The sequence below is a fragment of the Narcine bancroftii genome, chromosome 12 (genome assembly GCF_036971445.1).
Source record: "Narcine bancroftii isolate sNarBan1 chromosome 12, sNarBan1.hap1, whole genome shotgun sequence".
NCBI classification, from domain to species: domain Eukaryota; kingdom Metazoa; phylum Chordata; class Chondrichthyes; order Torpediniformes; family Narcinidae; genus Narcine; species Narcine bancroftii.
Genome location: NC_091480.1, coordinates 81,620,983 through 81,639,216, shown reverse-complemented (window position 1 = coordinate 81,639,216; position 18,234 = coordinate 81,620,983). Strand labels below are relative to the sequence as shown.

General features: G+C 50.3%; 1 protein-coding gene across 1 annotated transcript in view; it reads right to left on the bottom strand.

Moving 5' to 3' along the window:
* Window positions 1–18,234, bottom strand: part of LOC138746668 (growth factor receptor-bound protein 7-like) — an 82,613-nt gene that overhangs the window by 11,270 nt on the left and 53,109 nt on the right. Inside the window, exons 9-13 of the mRNA XM_069904959.1 lie at window positions 9,591–9,747; window positions 7,673–7,794; window positions 4,226–4,300; window positions 3,935–4,072; window positions 1,131–1,238 (exon numbers count right to left, since the gene is read on the bottom strand). Coding sequence (XP_069761060.1) covers window positions 1,131–1,238; window positions 3,935–4,072; window positions 4,226–4,300; window positions 7,673–7,794; window positions 9,591–9,747 — 600 coding nt within the window. The remainder of the gene's footprint in view (window positions 1–1,130; window positions 1,239–3,934; window positions 4,073–4,225; window positions 4,301–7,672; window positions 7,795–9,590; window positions 9,748–18,234) is intronic.

Sequence of the window (18,234 nt, the reverse complement as noted above, 5' to 3'; positions counted from 1 at the left end):
AGAAAACAGGGAGTACACCCCTGGTTTTGAGAAGAAGCAGAGGAGACGACCCTATGTGACGGTGACCACACTGGCTGACCGGCAAGGGGCTCTGCGGCTGAAGAGCACACAGGCAAGTGGGCTGTTGATAACCTGAGGCGAGGAACCCACATAGGCTTCAGGCTGTTGGTGACTCACACCAAGCTGCAGACTGGCCTGAGACTGGCTGAAGAGGTAGAGGTTATTGGAACCAGGATGCGAGAGGGTACCGAGGGTGCTGAGGGCTTCCTGATCATGTCGTAGGTTTAGAGCTGGGCTTGGGTTGCAGATGGTTTGGACTGGTCCAAAGGCTGCGGGAGCTTTGGAGGCGAATCCATGGACACTCAGTGACTCTGAAGGGACTCTCTTTTGCTGAAGGGACACCAGGCAATTTCTGCTGGTGGTGCATCTTTGTCTGTCTTACAGCAGACTAAAGGCAATTTGATGTAAGTAATTATACACTGTTTTATTACATGGCAATAAAAAGAATCTTGAATCTTCTGGAGGTGAGCAGGGTGGGGGGGCTTGGTTGAAACATCAGATCCTGATGGGTGTTGACAGGTGGATGGGGGATGATGCTCCGACATGGCAGAGACAGGAATTTTGGGGAAAATGATCATCCCGGGCCATATTCTCTCACAGGATGGTAAGGCTTCAAACAATCTCAGTGGGGTGGATTCAGAGCCTTTATTGATGAGGCATGGGTATGTAGATCAGAAGAAAAGTGGTGAGAGGATGGGATGGATAGGTGGGAGTGCAGGATAGGGACAAAACCTGATCAGTATGATCTTCATGAGCAGTGGGGCAAGCTAGGGGGGTGGGAGTGGGGGAATCTAAGGAGTTTGCTCCTGCTGCCACATCTTTGACCGCATTGGGCTGTGCTGGGCCAGTCACACGATGCTGACCAGCATGGTTCATTACCCCAGGCTGGGCTGTGGAGCACTTCAGTTGGAGAAAGTGCAGCGGGAAGTGACAGCACATTTATCACAGGTTCCCGCTGACAAATGGCCTCCAATATGGTCACCGGTGGTGAATACTGCCATCCTATGGCCATGATCTGTAACAACACAACACACACACACTTACACACCTATGTGCTGTTGAACATCTACCTTGAGGCAGAAGGCGTAATCTGTTGGTGTGTTGTACATCTTCCTGTTTGTTACTGTGTAAATGTTGCTTTCATTCACATCAGCAAAATACTGAAGGTGCCTCGGTTCCTGTGGAGAAAATGCAAGTGAACATCTGGAATGGAATGTGTAAGTGAGGTTTTGGGGTGTTGGGAGCACAGAGTCCTGACGGAGGGGCTATGAGAGATCCTGAAGGAATCGGTCAGTGAGGTGTGTGTGCTTACCATCCAGGGAGAGCAACTTCAGCTGTGTTGAGCGACTGGAGAAGATGAGGTTGGCCTCCTTTGAGCAGAAATGTTTGAAGGAGATTTAATAGAGGTGCTTTGTCAGGGAAAGCAACCAGAAACTGCTTCCACTGGCAGGAAGACAGGTGACCAATTCAAAACATGGCCAAACGACATTGTGTTGCTCTCAAGTAAGTTGTGTTAAAGGGCTGAGGACAAACTTTCACACATTACCCCTCCATAAATCTTTGTCCGTGAAGCCAAGCCAAAGAAGAAGAAGAAAAAAGAAGATTGTCTCTTTGGAGAAGAACAGGGGCCAAGGGTCATCACAGAACCAGCATAGGTACAATGTTGCAAATGGCCTCCCTCTCTGCCAGATGATACATGGAGTGGTAAACAGGCCCTTCAGCCCAGCTCATCCATGTTAGCCTGTACTTATGTGAGTTGGTCCCTTTTACATTTATTTGTTCAATATTACTGTCTTCTTCTTTCTTTCTTTGGCTTGGCTTCGCGGACGAAGATTTATGGAGGGGGTAAAAAGTCCACGTCAGCTGCAGGCTCGTTTGTGGCTGACCAGTCCGATGCGGGACAGGCAGACACGATTGCAGCGGTTGCAAGGGAAAATTGGTTGGTTGGGGTTGGGTGTTGGGTTTTTCCTCCTTTGCCTTTTGTCAGTGAGGTGGGCTCTGCGGTCTTCTTCAAAGGAGGCTGCTGCCCGCCAAACTGTGAGGCGCCAAGATGCACGGTTTGAGGCGTTATCAGCCCACTGGCGGTGGTCAATGTGGCAGGCACCAAGAGATTTCTTTAGGCAGTCCTTGTACCTTTTCTTTGGTGCACCTCTGTCACGGTGGCCAGTGGAGAGCTCGCCATATAATACGATCTTGGGAAGGCGATGGTCCTCCATTCTGGAGACGTGACCCATCCAGCGCAGCTGGATCTTCAGCAGCGTGGACTCGATGCTGTCGACCTCTGCCATCTCGAGTACCTCGACGTTAGGGGTGTGAGCGCTCCAATGGATGTTGAGGATGGAGCGGAGACAACGCTGGTGGAAGCGTTCTAGGAGCCGTAGGTGGTGCCGGTAGAGGACCCATGATTCGGAGCCGAACAGGAGTGTGGGTATGACAACGGCTCTGTATACGCTTATCTTTGTGAGGTTTTTCAGTTGGTTGTTTTTCCAGACTCTTTTGTGTAGTCTTCCAAAGGCGCTATTTGCCTTGGCGAGTCTGTTGTCTATCTCATTGTCGATCCTTGCATCTGATGAAATGGTGCAGCCGAGATAGGTAAACTGGTTGACCGTTTTGAGTTTTGTGTGCCCGATGGAGATGTGGGGGGGCTGGTAGTCATGGTGGGGAGCTGGCTGATGGAGGACCTCAGTTTTCTTCAGGCTGACTTCCAGGCCAAACATTTTGGCAGTTTCCGCAAAGCAGGACGTCAAGCGCTGAAGAGCTGGCTCTGAATGGGCTGTATTACTGTAAGCATTCCCTTTCAACACACCTGTCTAGTTTCTGGTAAATGTTGTATTTCCTCTCCCATTGTTTCTGTGATGTCTAAAAGCTTTGTTTAGCACAGGCTGAATGAACCAGTGTTTGAATGCTCTGTGCAATCAGCCACAATTCGTATTTCACTGCTGCGCCTTGATTGCATTTCACTAGTTCAACAATCCTTTAATCCCTCAAACTAATTTGTGAGTCTTCCAAACCCTGACTCTGTAATAAATCTGTCTCCTTATTTTTTTGAATACTTGGAAGGTACTTGTGGGCATTAACTCATTATAGGATTTTTTCAGGAACTCACTAAAGGTCCATGTACATGTTTACATGATGCAGCCTATCATTCACTGTAACTTAAAGCTTAGTGTCAGGAGGAGTACCCAGAGTATGTTTCCACACCCAGAGTACGTTCCCACATCTCCTGCGTTTCCATCTTCGGTGTTTCATAACCATATAACCATTTACGGAGCGGAAACAGGCCATGTTGGCCTTTCGAGTCCGCACCGGTTCATTGATTTTGTGCGCCCTCTTCAGGCATTGGTCCCGGTTGACTAACATTAATTGTGTACTTTGAAGAACTAAGAAAAAGCGTGGAGCAGGGACAAACTGGAGTTGGTGTGAGGTTGTTCATACTCAGATGGAACCATGTGCTATCAGGAGAATGCCAGCTAGAGGGTGTTGGCCAAACACCAAAGCAAGGAAGGAGCAGAGATGTGTTTCTCGGTGAAGCTGGTGTGGAACATCGATTCTGGCACCACCCATTTGGCTGCATGACCTATTCTTTCTAACCTATCTATGTAAAAACACTCCCTGCAGAGTTGCCTGCCTAACAAAGGGATTACACCCCTTCCGGGGATGTAACATCATGAAAGATTTGGATGGCAGAGAACCTGAGCATCACGTTATCATTTTATTAACCTCAATGTATGGATCCACAGCATCACACGATGTTTCTACAATTAGATGAGTGTCTTGCAATGTGTTGCTGAGATCTCGCTTCAGATGAAGCTGACATGTGGCACCTTGCCCTAATGATGTGCCCCAGGTCCATTGTGCTTGGGCATTCACTCACCTTGGACGTGCCTTTGGTTGAGTAGTAGAATCCCGATCGTCTCAGGAAGAAGTACAACCGCTTCCAAGTTTTCTTTCCTTTCTCTTTCAGGTGAAGAAACCCCTGTACCTCAGGACAGTTCCTGGCATTTAGGAAATTCTTGAAGAAAGAAAAAGGCTTTCTTTGAATGTTTGGAAAACAGAGGAACCTCCCCATCTCTTTAAAAATGTAAAGAAATCAAGAGTAGCCTCCACTGGGCTCTCTATCCCCCGTGTCATGTCATTCTGGGGCAGTTTGCCACAGGTGTCTCACCTGTGCCAGCTGTGCTAGTGGAATCCCTTCATCAGCTTCCATAGTTTCTGCCAGCATGTGCGTCGGGAAAAATGCCTGTCGGAAAGATAAATGTGATCTGACTGGAAGACTCTCTCTTACTCAAGTCCTGTCACAGGGATTTCAAGTTCCCATTCGGATATATCCCAGTCACCTCCTGCTGAAAAACACGATGGGAAGATGCCACCCTGTGATTTGTTCTCATTGGTTTCCTTTGTTGTGGGTCTGGATTCTTTGTCATCCACCCCTATCAGGCACATACTCATGCTGAACAGTGGCACCTAATCATTGTCTGTGAGGAGGGTGAATTGATGCTCTAAAGTCCTCATCACTGCTCCCTCCCACACTCCTGCTCCCTCTCTCCCTCCCACAGTACCCTCCCTCACCACTGCTCCCTCACTCCCTCCTTCCCACACTCCTGCTCCCTCCCTTCCTCATTGCTGCACCGTCCCTCCCTCACTCTCCCTCTCTCCTTTTTACCCGTTGTTTGCTTCCTGTCATTTCTGTGTCAGAGCTGTCTGGATGGCACACCAAATCAAGCTTTTCATTGAATCTCGGTACACATGACAATAAACGGCAACGTAAACTCCTATCCATCAAGATCAGAACATTACCACAAAGGGTTTGAGGACTTGTGTATGAGGCAGCCAAGGGTACTGAATGTGCAGTCAGGGTTTGGCACAGAGAAGGGTCAACAGTGTGAAACCAACATAATTAAAACACACTTACAGCAAAGAGTGTGGGCTCCAATCATACAAGACTCCTCCTGGCTAACCCTACCACCATTCCCTGTACAAAGCCATTTGGTTAAAATATTACACTACATTATGAAGGAGGTCAACTTTGTTTTACACTCAGTTGAAGATTTCCACTCACTTCTTTTTCTTTCTTTCTTTGGCTTGGCTTTGCGGACGAAGATTTATGGAGGGGTATGTCCACATCTGCTGCAGGCTCGTTGGTGACTGACAAGTCCGATGCGAGACAGGCAGGCACGGTTGCAGCGTTTGCAATGGAAAATTGGTTGGTTGGGGTTGGGTGTTGGGTTTTTCCTCCTTTGTCTTTTGTCAGTGAGGTGGGCTCTGCGGTCTTCTTCAAAGGAGGTTGCTGCCCGCCGAACTTTGAGGCACCAAGATGCACGGATGGAGGCGCTTAGCCCACTGGCGGTGGTCAATGTGGCAGGCACCAAGAGATTTCTTTAAGCAGTCCTTGTACCTCTTCTTTGGTGCACCTCTGTCTCGGTGGCCAGTGGAGAGCTCGCCATAGAACATGATCTTGGGAAGGCGATGGTCCTTCATTCTGGAGACGTGACCCACCCAGCACAATTGGGTCTTCAGCAGCATGGATTCGATGCTTGCGAACTCTGCCAGCTCGAGTACTTCGATGTTGGTGATGAAGTCATTCCAATGAATGTTGAGGATGGAGCGGAGACAGCGCTGATGGAAGCGTTCTAGGAGCCGTAGGTGATGCCGGTAGAGGACCCATGATTCGGAGCCGAACAGGAGTGTGGGTATGACAACGGCTCTGTACACGCTGATCTTTGTGTGTTTCTTCAGGTGGTTGTTTTTCCAGACTCTTTTGTATAGTCTTCCAAAGGCGCTATTTGCCTTGGCGAGTCTGTTGTCTATCTCTTTGTCAATCCTTGCATCAGACGAAATGGTGCAGCCGAGGTAGGTAAACTGGTTGACCGTTTTGAGTTCAGTGTGCTTGATGGAGATGTGGGAGGGGGCCAAGAAAGCCAATAAAGACCTCCACTCACATACCAATTTAAGTAATCCCTATACCATAGGTGCTCTGTGATTAGTAAGGGATTGCTTAAGGTGGTATGCGGGTAGAAAGAAAAAATTTGAAAACCACTGTTTTAATCGTACCTAATTGGCTCTTTATGTGCAGTTTCATAACTCCAAAGGAAATGGTCAATTCAAATGTTCTCAAGCAAAATATTTCAGTAAAAATTGGGTCTAGAGCAGTGATTCTCAACCTCCTATTCCCACTCACATACCACCTTAAGCAATCCCTCACTAAATACAGAAGACCGATGGCATAGGAATTACTTAAGGTGGTATGTGAGTGGAAAGAAAAAGGTTGAGAACTACTGTAGGATTTTAGTCCCTGGAGCAGAGAAGAATGAGGGGAGATTTGATAGAGGTTTACAGTATATAATTATAAGGATCTAGGCAAAGTAAATACAAGTCCTGTTTTGCGGAAACTGCCAAAATGTTTGGCCTGGAAGTCAGCCTGAAGAAAACTGAGGTCTTCCATCAGCCAGCTCCCCACCATGACTACCAGCCCCCCCACATCTCCATCGGGCACACAAAACTCAAAACAGTCAATCAGTTTACCTATCTTGGCTGCACCATTTCATCGGATGCAAGGATCGACAACGAGATAGACAACAGACTCGCCAAGGCAAATAGCGCCTTTGGAAGACTACACAAAAGAGTCTGGAAAAACAACCAACTGAAAAACATCACAAAGATTAGCGTATACAGAGCTGTTGTCATACGCACACTCTTGTTCGGCTCTGAATCATGGGTCCTCTACCGGCATCACCTACGGCTCCTAGAACGCTTCCACCAGTGTTGTCTCCGCTCCATCCTCAACATTCATTGGAGCGACTTCATCTCCAACATCGAAGTACTCGATATGGCAGAGGCCAACAGCATCGAATCCACGCTGCTGAAGATCCAACTGCGCTGGGTAGGTCACGTCTCCAGAATGGAGGACCATCGCCTTCCCAAGATCGTGCTATATGGCGAGCTCTCCACTGGCCACTGTGACAGAGGTGCACCAAAGAAAAGGTACAAGGACTGCCTAAAGAAATCTCTTGGTGCCTGCCACATTGACCATCGCCAGTGGGTTGATATCGCCTCCAACCGTGCATCTTGGCGCCTCACAGTTCTGCGGGCAGCAACCTCCTTTGAAGAAGACCGCAGAGCCCTCCTCACTGACAAAAGACAAAGGAGGAAAAACCCAACACCCAACCCACCAATTTTCCCTTGCAACCGCTGCAACTGTGTCTGCCTGTCCCGTATCGGACCTGTCAGCCACAAGCGAGCCTGCAGTTGACGTGGACATTACCCCTCCATAAATCTTCGTCCGCGAAGCCAAGCCAAAGAAAGAAGAAGTGAAATACAAACCAGAGAGCGTGGATTAAGGTGAAAGGGAAAAGTTTAGGAGGAACATTAGGGGAATATTCACACAGAGAGTGATGGGAGTGTGGAATGAGCTGCCAGCTGAAGTGGTGAATGCGGGCTCAATTTTAACATTGAAGGTGAATTTGGACAGATACATGGATGGACTGGGTGCTGGTCAGTGGGACTAGGCATAATAATAGTTTGGCACAGACTAGAAGGGACGAATGGTTTGTTTTCTGGGCTGTATCTTTCTTGGGTTCTAGGTCAAAGTTCCCATACTCCCGATGGATCCTACCTCAGGATTCCTGAAAAACTCATATTTTGCGTAGTACTTCCTGAAGATGAATTTGCTGCTGGTGTTGATTGGCCAGTTTGCCTGTAGCTCCACCAACAACTCGTGATCCTCCAAACACCTTTCTGGGGCAGACACACAGAGAAGCGAGTTAGAGGAGTTTGGGATGAACAGGAGAGGAAGCAGGATCGTCCCTTATGCCCGTTCCACCTGTTAGTGAGGTTCTGGCTGATCTGTGTTCGAACTTTCCGTACTCCTGACCAGATATACTGCTGTATCTAAGTGATTTGACTACTCAGACAGTCTAACTAATTACATCCCGAATGTCTTGCAAATTGGCCAAATCATCTTTTAATAATTGGGTTCCCAGGGATTTAACCTCAAACCTCCTGATCATTGAACACTCCCTGTTGGTTAGGGTGCTCTGACACCACCCCATCGTCTGTGCCCTCCTGGGTTCGAGCTCTCTCAATGCAAAGTTCCATCCCTTTAAATCTCCACAGTTTCTGCTCATTCACAGCCAAAACAAATATGTATCCCATTTCAGACCAAAGAATCTCAGATATTGGAAGTTCAATCTGTGGATGTTCAAAACATCATCTGAACCATTTCTCGTTCTGGGAATATATGCAGCACAATGTAGTGGCAGATGGATGTGGCGTTGGCAAATGGGGTGGAGGGGCTGTTAAAGGGTAGGTTAATTTTTGGGTGTGAGGTTGGGGTTGAGGATGGAGCTGGGAGTGGTGCAGGGTTGGGGGTGAGGCTGGGGATGATATTGGGGTTGAGAGGGGTTGGGTTTGAGGGTGAAGGGGTTATGTTGGGGTGGGGACATGGGTGATGTTGGGTGTGGTGGTGGGGTGAGATGAGATGGGAGTGGGGGTGTTGGTGAGGGTGGCAGTGAGATTGTGGGTGGGGGTGTGGGTGCAGGTAAGGTTGGGGTGGTTGGAGTAAGGGTGAGTTGGAGGTAGATTGAAGATGAAGTTTGGGGGTGAGGGTGGGGATGGGGTGAGGTTGAGGTTGTTTGGGTTTGGGTTTGGGTTGGGAAGGAAGGGTGGGGTTGGGGTGAAAAGATGGGTCGGCATGGAAGGGTGGGGTTGGGATGGAAGGGTGGGTTGTGGTAGAAAGGTGGGTTTGGGGTGGAAGGATGGGGTGGGGTTGGGAAGCAAGAGTGAGATTAGGGTGGGGAGGAGCTGGGAAGCAAGAGTGAGATTGGGGTGGAGGGGTGGGGTTGGGGTGGAAAGGTGCGCCAGCTTGGAAAGGTGTTCTGGGGTGGAAGGGTGGGGTTGAGGAGGAAGGGTGGAGTTGGGGTGGATGGGTGGGGTCGGGGTGGATGGGTGAGGTCGGGGTAGAAGGGGCATTAAGCAGTGGTGAAAATGGGGGAATGTTTAGCGATGGTGAATGTATTTGTTGGTGGGGTGATCATGGGGAGGAGTTTGGGTTGGGGGCATGGTGCTAGAGGAACTGGGAAATGGGGTGGAAGTGGAGAGGACATCTGCCACCATGAGATCATATGGCGTGGCTGAGAAAAGGAGTCATGTTGGGAACCTGGCAGATCGATGCTCCATCTCCCACTTATTCCACGAAGGGGTAGATCCACTGGTCTGGTCACTGTGCAGGAGAACAGCAGCTCGTCAGATCCCTGGCCAAAGGCTCAGAGCAAAATCCGCCGCTCCCCAACTCCCAGTCCTGATGAGATACAGGAGGGGCTGCTATTGACCGATCCCGTCTGACGGACATGATTCAGGGTTGCTCACTGGCCACTTGGAGAGATCCTGGGCCTTGTCTGAGTCCCCTTCTCCTGAAACAACTTAGTCAGACAGCCCTGGCTCATGGTGTGGTGAAGGGTGAGGGATGTGTGGGATGGGAGTGGGAGGGAGGGGATGGGAAGGGGTGAGGGTGCAGGGGGCCACTGTGCAGTCACCCAGTGCAAATTCGGGGTGGGTCTCCACCAGAACGCAGCTCTCCTCATCAACACAACGATTCTTCTCCAGGAGTAGGCCACAAACATCCTGAGCTGTCACTGTGGCCATGACTTCCAATGATCTCCCCATTCCATCTTCACTGAAGATGGTAACAACCTGCGGGAAACAAGGAGAGGTGTAAGAGCCTCAGTCGTTGCCGTGCCCTCCCAGGTTTCGGTGGAGTCTTGCCCCCAGGGAGAGCAAGGATCTGCTTTCCTTTCATCTCCTCAGCACAGATAATGTTTCATTCGTTCTGAGGAAGCTCTGTCTAGGCAAGGAAGAATCCAGAGCATCAGTGTCACTGGGGCAACGAGACAGCCTGGTCTCCCTATCCATTATCCGTCCATTATCCGCACTGACTGTTATCAGGATGTCGTGAATAATCATGGGGTTGCCACATGTAGGTGTCCACTGACAGACGGAATGGATTGTGCTGGTGTACCTTTACCGAGCTGTGGAACAGAGAGCTATGGCTGCCCCACTGCCTTCATTCACAGTTTGGTGACAGCCCCACTGCAGAGCCCCGCCGAGCACCAGACCCATCCAATCCAGGCCATTTGGTCCCTCAGCCTCCAGCAAGCATTTCTACCCCACACCTGCCCCATCCCTTACATATTTCACCACATCCTCATTCCTTCCCCCACAGCCCCCCCTTCATTCCTTCCCCCTACAGCCCCTCTCCCCTCACAGCCCCTCTCCACCACATCCTCTCCCCTCACCCCCTCTTCCCCACATGCCCTCCCCTCACAGCCTCTGTCCCTCACACTGTCCTTGACCTGAGCTCTCTGGGGGAGAGTTTCTGCCTTTGACTGACTCTCTCGCCTGGGACAACAGCTTCTTCACCTCCACCTGAATGAGGCAATTGAACATAAAGAGTAGCCAATGTTTCGGTCCTGAGCTCGATGAGCTGAATGGCCTTATGTCAGGCTTTCTACAATGCTACTGTGAGAGCTCAGGTAGTGTCAGAAATGCCCCACTCCGACAGTGCGAGACCTATGGGCCTCCACGTCCACTGAGTCTATGGTGCCTAGAGTTGCGTCTCCTCTCATTCCTCAAGACCAAGGCTGTTTCAATGAGAATGGCCTGTCACTTTAAGGCACTTGGGCGGTGGGTATTGAGTTCCCTTAACTCAGCACTAAGCCTATTTATAGTAGCCATAAACCATGAAGCATGATGGGTGTCTAGACAGCATATTTAATGTCACTAGGAAACACGGATCAAACTGAAAAAGGATAGGAGCGGGTGTGGGGTCTGACCTTTGAAGTTTAAACAGATGTTGAGCCAGAAGTTCATCTGCCCAGAACAAAGGAAGCAGAAGGTGAGATGTGAGATCACACACCACTCCCTGTTCCTGCAATCACTGTGTTTACAGTGTGCCATGATCAGCTGCCCTAGGATACCTACCACTGAGAGGCACAGCACTTCTGTTCAGCTTCACCATCTGTGGGCCTACACTCCACACCATGGGCCAGTGGTTTTCAACCTTTCTCTTTCCACTCTCACACCACCTTAGGTAATCCCTTTCTAACCACGGAGCACCTACAGCATCCTATGCCATAGGTCAGAGGTAGCCAAACATGGCTCTTTGACATATGAAGTGTGGTTTGGGGAAATATGTTAGCGGAGCGGGAAATAAGTTGTATGACCTGGTGCTTACAATGGTAGTTCTAGTGGGTGTTTAAAAAATTTGATATGTATAACATATATACACCTATAAAAGTCAACCACCTATTTTTGACTATGGTCGCCCGCCCATCCGAGTTCCCAATGCCGAGACCGCTGACTCTTGCACAGGCCTCGGCTGACCACCCACTGGAGCTCCAGTCACCCCAACCTCAGACTCTCACCCAGACCCCGGCCCCTCTCCCATCTGAGCTCCCGACACTCCGACCATGGACTCTCGCCTAGGTCCTGGCCGCCTGCCCATCCGACTTCGCAACGTCCCGACCGTGGACTTACCACCCAGACCTGGCTGCCTGATGCTAAGACCGCCATCTCTTGCACAGACCCAACCTCCTACCCACCGGAGTCCCATTGCCCCAACAGACTCTCACCTGGGCCCCGGCTGCTCACCCATCCAAGCTCCTGGCACTCAAAACATGGACTCTCCACTCAATCCTGGCTGCCCACCCATCTGAGCTCCCGACATCCTGACTGTGGACTTACCACCCGGTCCCCACTGCCCACCCATCCGAGCTCCCAATGCCTCGAACGGTGCAGGTATTTATCACGGTCAAAATGTGCATGTAATCTTTTTTCATGTCTTGTGGCTCTCAAACATCTGAAGTTTATTGTATGTGGCTCTTACGTCAAGCAAGTTTGGCCACCCCCTGCCACAGATGCTCTGTGGTTAGTAAAGAGATACTTAAGGTGGTATGCGAGTGGATAAAGAAAGGTTGAGAACCACTGTGTTAGGTGCTGGTTCATGGGCCGGGCCTAGTTTTTACCAGCCTTCCCCTGACTGGTGGTCCGCCCCTCCTGCTACCCACCCCACCCCCAATTCTCCAGTCACTAACCAGCGGCCAAAAAGATACGATACTCTCCAGTCACCCACTGCCTCCTCAGTGATGTGCCACTCTGTCCCACAGCAACACAATAACCACTCCAATGGCCCTCTTCCTGCAAATTTCTCCTCCTTAACAATGGTGCATGATGCATGGCCCTTGCCCTCCTGCCCAGATAACCCTTGGCAGTACGTTGGACGAGGGGAACTTTCCAACCACCTTCCAGCCACCTTCCAAAGCCTGAACTACAACTTCTACGTAGCTCCAAGGCGCACAAGACAGACTTGATCAACATTTTCTTGCAACCTAGACTTTGTTGGCAAGGCCTCTACATGCCCCTTGAGGAGGCAATGGTGAACCACCTTCTGGATTTGCAGCTGTCTTCCTGGTGAACACAGAACATTGCAGCACAGCACAGGCCCTTCAGCCCACGATGTTGTGCCGACATAAAAAAACCAAAACTCTCTCTACCTCAGGACCCTCTATTTTTCTTTCATCCATGTGCATATCTAAGAGTCTCTTAAATGCCCCTAGCAAAAAAATAATTGTTCTAGTCTCCACCACCACCACCCCTGGAAATGCATTCCAGGCATCCACAACTACATAAAAATGTATCCCTGATGTCTCCCATAACCCTGTGCAGATTTCTTCTGATGTTTGCTACTCCTGCCCTGGGAAAAGGCTACTGGTGTCTACCTTATTTATGCCTCTCAGAATCTTATAGACCTCTATTAATTCACCCCTCATACGCTTTTGCTCCAAAGAGAAAAGCCCCAGCTCCGCTAACCTTGCCTCAGAAGACATAATTTTCTAATCCTGGCAACATCCTGGTAAATTTCCTCTGCACCCTCTCCATAGCTTCCACATCCTTCTTGTAATGAGGTGGTCAGAATTGAACACAATATTCTAAGAGTGGTCTCACCAGAGATTTATAGAGCTGCAAAATTACCTCTCGACTCCTGAACTCAATCCCCTGACTAATGAAGCCCAGCATACCATAGACCTTCTTCACTATGCTAGCAACCTGAGTGACAACCTTGGGAGATGTGTGGATTTGAACTCCAAGTTCCCACTATTCTTCCACTCTATTAAGTATCCGACCATTAACCAAGTTCTCTGCCTTCAAGTTTGTCCTTCCAAAATGCATCATTTCACACGCATCCAGACTGAATTCCATCTGCCATTTTTCCACCCAAATCTACATCCTGTCTATATCCTCTTGTGACCTAGGATAACCTTCAACACTATCCACAACTCCTCCAACCTTCTTATCATCCACAAACTTACCGACCCATCCCTCTACTTAGACCAGGTCATTTAAAACAATCACAAAGAGCAGGGGTCTCAAAACAGATCCCCGTGGAACTCCAGGCAGAATACTTTCCGTCCACTACTACTCTCTGCTTCCTACAAGCAAGTCAATTCTGAATCCACACAGCCAGGGTTCCATGGATCCCATGCCTCATGACATTCTGAACGAGTCTCTCATGAGGGACCTTGTCAAATGCCTTACCACATCTGCTGCCCTACAGTCATCAATTTCTTTTGTAACCTCAAAAAATTCAATTTGTGAGGCACAGCCTTCCCCTCACAAAGCCATGCTGACTATCCCTGAGAAGACTGTAAATCCTCATAAGTCCTGCCCTTAAGAATCCTCTCCATTGATGTAAGACTCAGGGGGCTATAATTCCCAGGATTCTCCCTATTACCTTGAGAACATAGCATATCCCTACTGTTCGGCTGTCCTGCACAGAGTTGTAGGGGGGGTTGTGGGGAGGGGCCACAGGTACAACCGGCCAATAGATATGCTCGACCAGATAATTGTACATTACGGTGGTTTACCAGTGTTTTTATTTCAACATGGTCCTGCAGACTTTCATGTTTTACTAATGACAGGAATCTGTCTTGCCATGCCTCCTGGCAGGATGGGTGAGAGCAGGAGTGGGGCTAAGATGTCAAGTACAGCCACACATCTGAGATCTCGGCATCACTGGCAGGGCCAACATTTAATACATATTCCCACACACCCTCGAGAAGGTGGTGGTGACCAAGCTTCTTGAACTGCTGCAGTCATTTGGTGAAGCTATCTTACAGAATTTTTGGGGAGGGGGAATTCAGGATATGGGGTTATGCTTCCATGTTGGAGTAGTGGTCCCGGTCCGGGCAGTATGGACCGACCTAGGAGGGGAGGCAGGCCCCTCCAGCCCGGGTAAGAAACCTGCATAGGAGAAGGCCACTCCGATATAAAACCTACGACCCAAGGACCTCGCTGCCACGTCCCAGCTTGCTTGGCCACGGCACACGAACCATGGGTGTAAAGGGTGGGGCCAGTACTGCGCGCACTGCACTCCACCTAAAAGCTCCTTTGCGCAGGCCCGAGGACAGGTCCACGTCCTCCCCCTCCACGTCCTCCCCCTCCACGTCCTCCCCCTCCACGTCCTCCCCCTCAAAAGATGCTCACAAACTCAAGCTAGCATGCTGGAACATCAGAACCATGCTAGATAAGACTGACAGCCATCGACCTGAACGTCGGTCTGCCCTCATTGCACATGAACTCCTCAGACTTGACATCGACATAGCCGCTCTCAGTGAAGTCCGCCTGGCAGATGTAGGCAGCCTCCAAGAACGCGGCGCGGGCTACACACTCTACTGGTCTGGCAAGCCTTCGGATGAACGACGCCTATCTGGTGTAGGCTTCATGGTCAAGAGCTTCATTGCCTCCAAACTCGAAAACCTTCCGACAGGCCTCTCGGACCGAATCATGTCCATGCGACTCCCACTTCAAAACAAGCGTCACATCACCCTCATCAGTGTCTATGCTCCAACCCTCCAGGCGGAACCAGCAGAAAAGAACAAGTTCTACACCGACCTGCGCAACCTCATCCAACGTACCCCTACAGCCGACAAGGTTGTCATCCTGGGCGACTTCAACGCTCGTGTCGGCAAAGACTCAGAAACCTGGCCAGGAATCCTGGGCAAGCATGGCGTCGGCAAGTGCAACGACAATGGGCGCCTCCTGTTGGAGCTCTGCGCAGAACAGCGGCTTGTCATTACAAACACCTTTTTTCAGCAGAGGGACAGCCTTAAGACCACCTGGATGCATCCCCGATCCAAACACTGGCACCTCCTGGACTACATCCTGGTGCGAGAAAGTGACAAACAAGATGTGCTCCACACCAGGGTCATGCCTAGCGCGGAATGCCACACTGACCACCGGCTGGTTCGCTGCAAGCTCAACCTTCACTTCAAGCCAAAGCCCAGGAACAATAAAGCCCCCAGAAAGAGGTTCAATGTTGGAAAACTGCAGTCAGACGAAGCGAGAGGAAACTTCCAGGCAAACCTCAAAGCAAAGCTCGACGTTGCAACCCGCCTCACGGACCCGTCCCCTGAAACCCTCTGGGATCAGTTGAAGGCTACCATACTGCAATCCACTGAAGAGGTACTGGGCTTCTCCTCCAGGAAAAACAAGGACTGGTTTGACGAAAACAGCCAGGAAATCCAGGAGCTGCTGGCAAAGAAGCGAGCTGCCCACCAGGCTCACCTTACAAAGCCGTCCTGTCCAGAGAAGAAACAAGCCTTCCGTCGCGCATGCAGCCATCTTCAGCGCAAACTCCGGGAGATCCAAAATGAGTGGTGGACTAGCCTCGCCAAACGAACACAGCTCAGCGCGGACATTGGCGACTTCAGGGGTTTCTACGAGGCTCTAAAGGCTGTGTACGGCCCCTCACCCCAAGTCCAAAGCCCGCTGCGCAGCTCAGACGGCAAAGTCCTCCTCAGCGACAAGATCTCCATCCTCAACCGATGGTCAGAACACTTCCAATCTCTTTTCAGTACCAACCGCTCAGTCCAAGATTCCGCCCTGCTCCAGCTCCCTCAACAGCCCCTAAGGCTAGAGCTGGATGAGGTTCCCACCCTGGATGAGACATATAAGGCAATCGAACAACTTAAAAGTGGCAAAGCAGCAGGTATGGATGGAATCCCCCCAGAAGTCTGGAAGGCTGGCGGCAAAACTCTGCATGCCAAACTGCATGAGTTTTTCAAGCTTTGTTGGGACCAAGGTAAACTGCCTCAGGATCTTCGTGATGCCACCATCATCACCCTGTACAAAAACAAAGGCGAGAAATCAGACTGCTCAAACTACAGGGGAATCACGTTGCTCTCCATTGCAGGCAAAATCTTCGCTAGGATTCTACTAAATAGAATAATACCTAGTGTCGCTGAGAATATTCTCCCAGAATCACAGTGCGGCTTTCGCGCAAACAGAGGAACCACTGACATGGTCTTTGCCCTCAGACAGCTCCAATAAAAGTGCAGAGAACAAAACAAAGGACTCTACATCACCTTTGTTGACCTCACCAAAGCCTTCGACACCGTGAGCAGGAAAGGGCTTTGGCAAATACTAGAGCGCATCGGATGTCCCCCAAAGTTCCTCAACATGATTATCCAACTGCACGAAAACCAACAAGGTCGGGTCAGATACAGCAATGAGCTCTCTGAACCCTTCTCCATTAACAATGGCGTGAAGCAAGGCTGTGTTCTCGCACCAACCCTCTTTTCAATCTTCTTCAGCATGATGCTGAACCAAGCCATGAAAGACCCCAACAATGAAGACGCTGTTTACATCCGGTACCGCACGGATGGCAGTCTCTTCAATCTGAGGCGCCTGCAAGCTCACACCAAGACACAAGAGAAACTTGTCCGTGAACTACTCTTTGCAGATGATGCCGCTTTAGTTGCCCATCAGAGCCAGCTCTTCAGCGCTTGACGTACTGCTTTGCGGAAACTGCCAAAATGTTTGGCCTGGAAGTCAGCCTGAAGAAAACTGAGGTCCTCCATCAGCCAGCTCCCCACCATGACTACCAGCCCCCCCACATCTCCATCGGGCACACAAAACTCAAAACGGTCAACCAGTTTACCTATCTCGGCTGCACCATTTCATCAGATGCAAGGATCGACAATGAGATAGACAACAGACTCGCCAAGGCAAATAGCGCCTTTGGAAGACTACACAAAAGAGTCTGGAAAAACAACCAACTGAAAAACCTCACAAAGATAAGCGTATACAGAGCCGTTGTCATACCCACACTCCTGTTCGGCTCCGAATCATGGGTCCTCTACCGGCACCACCTACGGCTCCTAGAACGCTTCCACCAGCGTTGTCTCCGCTCCATCCTCAACATCCATTGGAGCGCTCACACCCCTAACGTCGAGGTACTCGAGATGGCAGAGGTCGACAGCATCGAGTCCACGCTGCTGAAGATCCAGCTGCGCTGGATGGGTCACGTCTCCAGAATGGAGGACCATCGCCTTCCCAAGATCGTATTATATGGCGAGCTCTCCACTGGCCACCGTGACAGAGGTGCACCAAAGAAAAGGTACAAGGACTGCCTAAAGAAATCTCTTGGTGCCTGCCACATTGACCACCGCCAGTGGGCTGATAACGCCTCAAACCGTGCATCTTGGCGCCTCACAGTTTGGCGGGCAGCAGCCTCCTTTGAAGAAGACCGCAGAGCCCACCTCACTGACAAAAGGCAAAGGAGGAAAAACCCAACACCCAACCCCAACCAACCAATTTTCCCTTGCAACCGCTGCAATCGTGTCTGCCTGTCCCGCATCGGACTGGTCAGCCACAAACGAGCCTGCAGCTGACGTGGACTTTTTACCCCCTCCATAAATCTTCGTCCGCGAAGCCAAGCCAAAGAAGAAGAAGAAGGAGTAGTGGTCCAATTAGAGGGTTACCTGCAGGCGGTAATGCCACTATGTCTGCTGCTCTTGTCCTTGTTAGTGGTAGAAGTCCCAGAGTTTGCAGGAGGAGTCAGAACTGTGTTGGTGGTAGACGGGAGAATACTTAGTGGGTGGATGGGGTGCTGATCAAGTGGGCTGCTATGTCCTGGATGGTGTTGGAATTCCTGAGGTTTGTTTGAGCTGCACTCATCTAGGCAAGTGGAGAGTGACCCATCACACTCCTGACATACTCTGCAGATGGTGGAAAGGCCTCGGGGTAAGTTCATGATGGGAGACCTACATTGTGACCTTCTCGCTTTTGATGTCTGGTCCAACTGCCTTGGTAACTGGTAACCCATCCTGGGGTATTGTTGAG